The sequence below is a fragment of the Amphiura filiformis genome, chromosome 5 (assembly GCF_039555335.1).
Source record: "Amphiura filiformis chromosome 5, Afil_fr2py, whole genome shotgun sequence".
Taxonomy (NCBI): Eukaryota; Metazoa; Echinodermata; class Ophiuroidea; order Amphilepidida; family Amphiuridae; genus Amphiura; species Amphiura filiformis.
In genome coordinates, this window is record NC_092632.1 from 44,777,201 (window position 1) to 44,787,327 (window position 10,127).

Consider the following 10,127-nt stretch of genomic DNA (forward strand, 5'->3'; position numbering starts at 1 on the left):
CAGTTTCATACTGCATACATTGTTTGTAAATAAAGGGGTCTGCCTGTTTGGTAGTTGATCACTTCTTTCCCATTTTGTACCATAATTAGGTATGTAGTTTGTAAGGGTCTACGTCCTGGTGCTGATGCCATCCATGATTTCATGTTTGATCTCAATATACAACTGAACCAACTCAAAGATGCCGGCGATACACACGATATCCTTCATGCTGTACCTCTGGATGTCATCATGGCTGATCATGAGTTTACACAATATATGACAGAACAAAATGAAAGGTAAAAGAACACACATTTATTCCAATTGTTGTTGTTCATACATTTTATGTGAACATGATTTGTATACTTTCTATAGACTGTACCAATAAAAATTATACAATTGCATAGCAAAAAACAAAAGAGATCATGGCAATAATGTTATATGCAATGGAATCAGTAACATCTTGGCTAACAGAAAAACTTAACTTGGTTTTTTACTAGTTTAGGCTCACAAACTAAATTGTCCAGAAAACGAGTTGGGCCACTTTTGACATTTTAGCGCATATCGTACTGGCATCGCGTAAAATTGACTTTCATGATTAGCAATTGCATTTTTGCTTTTCGGAAAGGAAAAAAGGGGTCATGGCATAAATGTGATATGCAGTAGAATCAGTAATATTTTGGCTAACAGAAAACTTTACTCGGTTTCTTACCTAGTTCAGGTTCGAACACTATGCCCGATTTTACTTTTTGCCATGTACTCATGTATCAAGTTTGTAAAGTGTTAAGGGAAGGGGTATGAACGTTTGGACAGCATTTATTGTGGGACATTAGAGCACATCAGACATATCGAATTGCATTCTGAATACGAAGAATGTCCTTCTGATATCAAATAATTTTTTTTCCCAAAACACCAAAAAAAATTAGAGCTTTTTGGGAAAAAAATCCATATCTCCAATATGAAAGGTCAAAATTTTCAATTGATCCTCGGATTTTCCTCCCAGCTACATACACTTTAAGAATATATCATTAGATTTATAAAATTTACTTCGAAGACTGTTATATATCAAAAATTTGAAAAATATCAATTTTTTATAATTTGTCATAAAATTTGTATTATATCGTGATTTTCAAAAATTGAAAATTATTTGATATCAGATATACATGCTTCGTATTCAGAATGCAATTCGATACGTCTGAGGTGCTCTCATGTCCGCTAAAAATACTGTCAAAACGCTCAAAACGCTCATTCCAGATCCCTTAAATGAACTTTCACGCTTATTGTTAAATATTTTAGAACAAAAGCAAAGGTTTTTCATGTTTTTCTTTCACTTAATTGACATAAGTAAATAAATAATATGATATTTATCTCAAATTTATAAATTAAAATAGCACTTCAAATCCCCATTATTTAAAATCACCCATCTTAAGTGCACCGACCAGATGGTGCATGATTCAAATCAATTCAGTCACATTTGCTACACAAAGACACAAAAGTGGCCCAAGCATTTAGATATTAAAATGAGTCTCTTGAAATATATAAGTCCTTAGCTTTGATTTATCAATTTCAGATGTAAAATTACTTTTAAGACAAAAGCAATAATTTTGACATAATGTCATAATTCACCTGCCAGTGGGGTTTCTTTCACTTAACCTTGTTATTTCTGATGGAAACCTTTCCCGACAGTTATTACTAATGTTATTTCAATATTTTGGGCAAAGAATAACCCAATCAAAATTTGATTATGTTTTCAATATTTTCACCTTGCAGACAAGCCAGGACACAATCGCAGGCATTGGCTAAGATACAGGCATATGTAAGAAACCCTAACCTATTTGAGCCAAAGCAAGCAGACGTAAGAGAAGAATGTCTCAAACTATGGGGTGTAAGTACAAGGTGTCATTGTGTGGAATTTTTTTTGGTTGAAGAGGGAACATCTTAAATAACTGCTACCTCCCATTGATACATGTCTTATATGAAAGACAGTTTGCTGTTCTTACAGAAATAACGGGGTTGGTTTCTATTTGGTGCACTTTCAAGAGAAATATTGAAGTAGATTTAAACTAGGATGCTGCACTATCAGCATGTTTCTATAGATATAATATCATTCCTACAGACCATTCCTATAATTGACACCTTCTTGCAGGGGTGAACATGCTGTAATACAATAAAAGTGATGTCTAGAAGGGTATCACATGGTTATAAAATAATAAAACAGTCATGTGATAACCCTTCTTTACTTTGCTTTTGTTGTTTTACATAGGCAAAATATCTAATTCTCGATCATGAGTGCCAACTTGGGTATGCATCTATATTTGCTTAGAGTGTTCTACGCAAAGACCACATGCTTATGGTACAAACACAGCTTTTGATAATTGGTCAGTCACGATTTTCAGATACAGATGTCGCTAGGCAAGGTCGAGAGAACATGTTATTCCATGAAAAGTACGCTGACGCAGAAGGTACATCTCATGATTGAGAATCAGATATCAATTTTGCCTATTAATCGATGTGATATTGGGCAGGAAGGTGCCTTTTATAGGAATGGTCTATTGAGATTTATTTGATAAAGTCAGCATATAACTTCTCATCACAAAGTTATAAAGTTGAAAGGGATCTGATGCTTTATACCTAAATGCATTTTAGATTTAGATTTTAGTTGCTCATCAACAAGTAAAGATTATTCTCTACAATATTATTCACTTTGCACACAGAAGTTTGACAACTGAATAAATAAGATTGTAAATTCTAGAAGTTTTTCTTAACTCAAAATTTCGATACTTTGTATGAATATCACAATTGAAATGACAGTTCAGCCATCAAAAGATAATGTGACCAACTTTTTGTGTATATTGTATATATATGAAAGCCTGCAAGCAATTTCTAGTTATATTATCAACATTACTAATTTTGATAATGGAATGCATTTTCTTCTTATTAATAGATTCCTGATACCAGCAGAAGACAGCCTAAGATTCCAGATCCAGTGACCAAGTTTAATGAACTCAGCAAAGTAAGTTTGGAACAGTCATCTTCTAGTAAACATTGGCTCATAAGAACCTGAACCGCTCTTTTCAGAGACATTGAATCTTCAGTAGGAAAGGGGCAACTACTATAAATGACTCTTTTAAGAGCTACATCTCTTCAGTAGATGAGGTGTAATATCTCTGGCAAGGGGTAGCCCACTATGATCGTTGGTAGACAAAGGGAAGCCTACATGCAGCACTCCTATTAGTTTGTTGTGAAGAAGTTGGAGCTAATCTTGAAATAATTTAGAATGAAAGTTCATCTATGTTGGTAAAACATAATTTAGTGGTTTAAACCTTTGATCACAACACAAAAATTTGCGCATTTGTTGATGAAAGTCGAAGTGTCGACTGAAAATTCCAGGTACGCAAATTTTTGTGTTGTGATCAAAGGTTTAAACCACTAAATTATTGAAATAATTTGTTTAAAAAATAATTGTAATGGATACTTATATAACAGTGTTGGCTGGCTACATTATATCCCATGTGCTGGAATGCAAGTACGACAGCACGGGTCCTATAAAGTAGATTGTAAGGGTGTCACTAAAGTGTAATGTGGACATGATTTGTCGTGGGAGGGGGAAAATTGCCGAAACGTTTGTTTTGACCCAATTTTGGTCTTAAATCAAGAACCGCAAGACCTATTGAAATGTGATTATTAGGCTTCCTTGACTCATTTCCTATAAGATAACTGTATTAATATTAAGAAATACATTACAGTTGTTTAGTAAAAATGGCTAAAACTAATATGGCTCTTGCTACCGACTTGTCTGAACTCAAACTTGTGACTAGGTCTGAACTATGTGCTCTAACATGTCTTCATTCAATTTGTCAATACACAGGAAGAAGGTACTACTCAGAACAAGGACTATTTCCACTTCAAACCTACTCCATTAGAAAGAGACAATCTCTCTGATAAGATCCATAGTGTGTATGATTACAGATGTATGATTGCAGCTGGAACAAGAAATTTTATACTTGGATTGGGGGTGAGTACATAAAGAATGTGTCTACTTTATAGGATCTTTGGTTTTTCTTATGTAATGTTGTTTAAATAGATAATAGATGTTTAAATGAACATGATGTTTAACATGAGACATTGTGTGCTGTCAGGTGAATTGGACCTCTATGATGGTAGTTCAAAATAGCTGCCAAACTCGCTCCAAATTATTCCAACTAAACTTGCTTGCAACATCCTTTGTGTCGTCCCTTGTGTGTTCATATCCAAATGGCAATTGATGGAATAATGAAGAACCTGTGATGAAACAGATTGGGAATTTATGTTAACTGTAATTTCATCATTTCATCATTTTCATCATTTATTCATTTATTTCCATATCAAATAAATACATAATTACATACATCAAAATCAGGCAATATTAAATTATCAAAATACATCAAAATCAGAAAAATAACTTATAATTCTTATATAAGTGTTGCTGCTTCATACTTATCGTCTCAGTTTAGTTTAGTTTAGTTTGGGCATTCCACCCACTCAAAATGTACCAGAAGTTTGAAAACTCTCACTATGTGATTCTGAGTGGAAACGTATTATCACATGCAATTCACTCTCCTGTTATCCTATTGTAACACACTAGGGTAGAATTACATCAGAGTAGAATCACACTTTATTCATTTATCCAGATTTTGATTGATCCGACCAGTGTTTGGTCCAGGCCTGGCTGGTTAAGGAGGTTAGACTGTACTAACCTTTTTAGGAAATAGAATGCTATGACTCTGAATGCACAAAAATGGTTTATGGTAGACCAAGTCAAACTCTAGACTTGGTCAAACCTGGATTAACTTTACACAATCTAAGGGTACTTAGATACACAGGTCTAAATAGAGGTCCTGCATGTGACATAAGTACCCACGTCTCTGTTCAACAGAAGCATAAATATCTGTAATACACACACTAGTCTACTCCACAGAAAATATAAAATGTGTCCCATTTATTGATCCCCACAGTTTATTGAAGAGACAAAATTATGGTATAGGACACTAGTTCAAATCCTTTGTTTGGAAGTTAAATAATAAAAGCATGCAGGATGAGGTTAAATCTCATTAATCTGTTTTGTGCATACAGTCCGGCCTTTGTGGGAAACAGCTGTACAAATATTAATTAAACATTTCTTCTATAGAAGTCCAATTGAAACACTTACTGTATGGGACGTTTCAAGAGCTAAGGTCTGCTATTTTCATCAGCCAGATGATGCACTGATCTGCTTGAGTTGTTTCCAGTTGACTTCTTGTTGGTATTGATTGAAGTAACACTCTCATCACCAGAGATCAATACATCATAAAGGTGGCTTAATTTGAATGTGCCATCAACTCTGTTCATAGATTGGGTGCCCCACCTCCAGATCAGTGCATCATCTGGCTGATGAAAAGAACAGACCTGAGCAGACCTTAGCTCTTGAAATGTCCCATACAGTAAGTGTTTCAATAATTGGACTTGTATAGAAGAAATGTTTAATTAATGGAATACTACAGTCCTGATGAACTTAATCAAGAAAGCTGTACAAATACTTTATACTTGCATGTATTTCTTCATCAGAGATCTCATGTATACCAATGGGATGGTAAACCCAGCAGTAGATGGAAGAAGTTGGATGGATGTAACCTACACTTGCCAGGGGATACCCTGTTTGAAGCTGAGCTATTGCAAGAACTCAAAGGAGAGGTGAGGAGATTCTGAAATTTCCGATATGAAACTGGTGTGAATCAGATCAATAAATATTATATTTTCTGTTGCCTAAAGCTGGTTTTGCTTCTAAAAAGGAAAAAGTTGTATCATATTATTTGATGTCTATTCACAGGGTTATGGACAGAGAAGAATGCAGGCATTGCATATCATTGATGCCATGTGGTTGGGCGGTACAGACATCAGGAATCTACACTTCACAGAGAGGTACTATGCAGACTTTTCTTTTCTGTTATTTCAGTCTTAGAGGGGAAAGGTATATGTGACAGGATCAATCAAAATAAGTTATTTATCAAACAAAATACATTATCAGTTTAACATTTATTATCCTTGCCCTTTTATCATGACTTTTTCTTTTGGCTGAAATCTTGTCAAAATTTGAAGTACAGTTCCTGGCCTATAATAAACAGTTAAGCCATATATGTGAATATTTTCAATTAACTACAAGTCTGTGTTTTCTACAGACAAGAAAATGTACAGACTATTCAACAACAGGCCAAGTCCATCATTACCTGTTGATGAGGGCCAGTCATTCCATGAAGCACTCGCACGAAAATGCTTCACCCATTCTGCACCTGTTACCACATATTTTTTCAAAGCACAGATGCGACATCTTTTGTGTTAATGTACATAGGCACCACATAATACACAGAGCTGATTATAAACCATAATACAACTCCATGATAGCCACAAATGGCATGTGTGTGACTTGTTAGACACACACTATCAAACAATCGGCTCTCATGAATATGCGAGAATTGACAGCATACAAAGCATAGGGACATTGTCTGTTGGTGAATAGCCTGTATATTTTCTCATCTGTGCTGTTTCCTCTCCCCATTTAATACTAATTGTTTGACATTTATTTCTGTTCATTATGGTGGTGATCTTTTAGACAATTGTTTCTTGATATATAATTTTCTTCTCAATGTATTTTGTCTTTTACAGATTAAACAAAATTAATGTATTCGTCAAGGCCCTTCATAGACCCAGCATAACCAGCCTCACCCCGCTCAGAGTAAAAGATGTATTTAGATGTGAAGAAATGCAGCATATATTCAGCAGGTAATATATACAATATTGTAAACTACTGCTACAGACTTTGCAATACACACATCTTTGTTACCAGAAATCAAGAATGGCAATCAAGTGTCTTCCACTTGAGAAAATAGGGAGTTTTGCGACGGTAAAACACCAAACGTTTTCGTGGTCGCCACGACAGTTGTCAGACTCTTTGCGTGTTGTAGAAACATCCGTCGTGAAAATCGAAAACTTGCTAATGAGAACAAACCCCTGAACAAAGATAATCACTTGTTTTTGGATCTCTCGTCAGATTGGGCTATTCCATTTAAAATCCACACTACCCCCGTGGATGATTTAGCTAAAGCCTTCCATAGAGGGAGTATGAGTTTCAAATAGAATAGACAGTTGGGTGACTTCCATTTGAAATACTCAATCCAGTTGTAGAAGATATAGGTAAAGCCATAATACAACGGGACTGTGGGTTAACCCTGACCAATTACATTTGAAAAACATACTCCCCCTGTGGAAGATATTTCCCAAATCTTTCACAGAGGGAGTGTGGATTTCAACTGGAATAGCCCAATGTCCTGGCCACTGCTAGAAATTATTTTAGTGTGAAGAAGTTTGTGGTTTGCCAGAGAAGCATGATGTTTGCTTTTTAAAACATACACCCCCTCAAAAAACAGCAAACTTCAAGGGAGTATGGTATATCTGAGTTCAGCATGAAAGTGGGATCACACCATTGATGAATCTGCTCTGTCTGATAACAAATTTGAATGATTTTGTCTTGTTTTATTTTTCTCACACAGAATTGAGCCAAGGCTGACTAAAGGTGGTGGTGGTAGATTAAGACTTTGCTTTAAGACAATGGATGAAAGAATGGATGAGAGATGGTTTATTCCTAGTGGTCTCTACTTCATCAAAACTGTCAAAGGTGATGTGTTGTATCTGTCTTTCATCTCATTACATCACATTTGTTATCACCATCCCATCTATTGAAATATACAAATTTCTTTTAGAGGAAAAAGGTGGGGGCAAGCACCATATCCACTTCATTGAATGTTTCCTTGGTAATTTTGTTTGATATGATGTATGTGGGTATGTGCATACATACATGCATGTGTTTATGTGCACATGTGTACATTGGTTTTACTCTATGTCCAAGGAACTGTACTTGTTGTCCAAAGACCTTACACATGTCTTAGGAAGTAATAAGTAGTGTCGCACAGGTAGAGGGGAAACAAACATCTAATTGTCATGCATGCCCCCCACACACGCACCCCTGTGTGTTCACCGCCAACTGCAGACGTGTGTATGGTGTTTTCATCGCCTAACTGTGGACTATAATTGCTGGTTTTTTTGTGTATGATACGAAGCAGAATTTTACCCATCAACTGCAGACCGTATTTTTTACACGTATGGTTCGCAGTTTTGAGCAAGTATCGCTCAAATGCATGCATTTGCGGTCTATTGCAGCAGTTTGAAAACGTGGACAGTCCTCGGTTGTAGGAATGTCCACGGTGGAAGGTGAGCAATATTGCGTGTGTCCATGTATGACAGAGTGTTGAGCATAAAGTCTTTCTGTGGACACTTTTGATAACATATTAGTCTTTGGAGGACACAGGTTTCAAGTTTTGTGTCCTTGGAATGACAGTGATACCTAAGTGAGTGTATTCATGTGTTTTTGTGCTCTTATTTTTCAGACCCATGGGCAATGCATGTAAGCAGATCACAACAAAGAAAGTACTTCTACAACTGCATGACAAGGGAATCTGTATTTGAATTTCCCATGGGCTGTGCTGCATCATTCAAGTAAGATTTTCATACATACAGAATGCTTTAAATTCTTACTGGAAGTTTTTTTTTCTCACCAGAAAAACTGATTGTTTAAAAGGTGAGAAAAGATTTGATTCAAATAAATATATCAAGAAAATAATAAGTGATAAACAGAGTCAAAATGAGTCACCCCATATTTTGCACAACTTGATAAGATGAGAATCATGTCATCATAGTATGTTGTGTACATATCTGTAGTTGGGCGAACTTTGCATATCATCACCCAAATACGAAACATTTCATTTACTGTATTAACAGAGTAAATAATATACACTCATCATATTCAATCTCATTCATTTTGACAGAGATTGCCGCAGCAACCGTCTCTACTGGTCATGGGAAGATGGGGTCAAAATTCATGATACTCAAACGGAGTATGACCAAGAGAAGCTTACAAAGGACGAGATGATGCATCATATCAAGAAACACTTGTGAACTACAAAAACAACCAATCCAGGGACTCCTAAAAACACTGTGGTATGAGCTGGTACTAGTTGGTAGGAAGATTATTATGTCACAATCCATGATGTGTGGAGAAGGATTGCTGCAGTTATAAAGATGCAATGTCATAATTTTAACAACCACTAGAAGAGTTGTTTCAAGATTTGTGGGAATTCTTACAGGGTATGAGAGAAAGTTTAATACCATTGTTGCAAGGATACAGCATGTCATAAAATGTCTTTGCGAAGCTGAGGAACAGTTCCAGAACTCAAAAATGTTGTGGCAGTATGCTTTATGTTCTAGAAGATCTGGACAATTACTCATGGTTACCAAACCGAGTATGACAGATCCGAGTGTGTAAGAAGTACCTTTCAGGAATGCAGCTGCTAATGGTACTTGGCAGGTGGTATTGACTGATGTGTATAGCTAAAGATGTTTATATGTTTAACTTGCCATTTGTCATGCTTTGATGCAAGACGGCCATTTCATACATCTGATGGCATTTGTTTCATATTAACTTTTATAGAGGGGTACTACACCCTGCCCAATTTTGCCCATTTTTGCATTTTCTCAAAAATTATAGCGCATTGGGGACAAGTAAGATATGTATATTATAGGGGCAATGACTACAACTACTGCACTGGAAATTTTATTTCAGCACAGACAACAGTTGTGGAGTTACAGTCAAAAATGAGGGAAAACCAATATTTGATCAATAAATCAATAACTACTTGCTTTGAGTTGCTGAATTTTCAGTACAGTAGTTGTAGTCCTTGCCCCTATAATATACATATCTTACTTGTTACCAATGTGCTACAATTTTTGAGAAAAATGCAAAAATAGGCACAAATTGGACAGGGGTGTAGTACCCCCTTAAGTAATACCAAAAACGCTCTTGTGTTCTAGTTCAGAAACTCAAGAAATGTTTGTCGTTATATCATTTATAATGGGCAGAAAATCGAAGAAACGTTAGTATTCACATAAGGGTCTTTCTTCCATCTTGTATAAGACATAACAAAAAGTTTGATTGGTGTAACTGATGCTATGAATTCACAGACTCCTCTGAATTCACAGACCCTTCACAGCCCAATCTGTAAATTCACATACTCCTACTGCAATTT

The 10,127-nt window shown here is 35.7% G+C and overlaps 1 protein-coding gene across 1 annotated transcript in view; it reads left to right on the plus strand.

Moving 5' to 3' along the window:
- The window catches only part of LOC140153206 (cap-specific mRNA (nucleoside-2'-O-)-methyltransferase 1-like), a 28,911-nt gene extending 19,388 nt beyond the window's left edge, over positions 1-9,523 (plus strand). Inside the window, exons 11-20 of the mRNA XM_072175890.1 lie at positions 90-275; positions 1,747-1,861; positions 2,921-2,989; positions 3,845-3,991; positions 5,560-5,685; positions 5,822-5,913; positions 6,655-6,771; positions 7,539-7,663; positions 8,433-8,541; positions 8,871-9,523. Of these exons, the coding sequence (XP_072031991.1) occupies positions 90-275; positions 1,747-1,861; positions 2,921-2,989; positions 3,845-3,991; positions 5,560-5,685; positions 5,822-5,913; positions 6,655-6,771; positions 7,539-7,663; positions 8,433-8,541; positions 8,871-9,000 (1,216 nt within the window). The 3' untranslated portion in view covers positions 9,001-9,523. The remainder of the gene's footprint in view (positions 1-89; positions 276-1,746; positions 1,862-2,920; positions 2,990-3,844; positions 3,992-5,559; positions 5,686-5,821; positions 5,914-6,654; positions 6,772-7,538; positions 7,664-8,432; positions 8,542-8,870) is intronic.
- Positions 9,524-10,127: the final 604 nt, after the last annotated feature.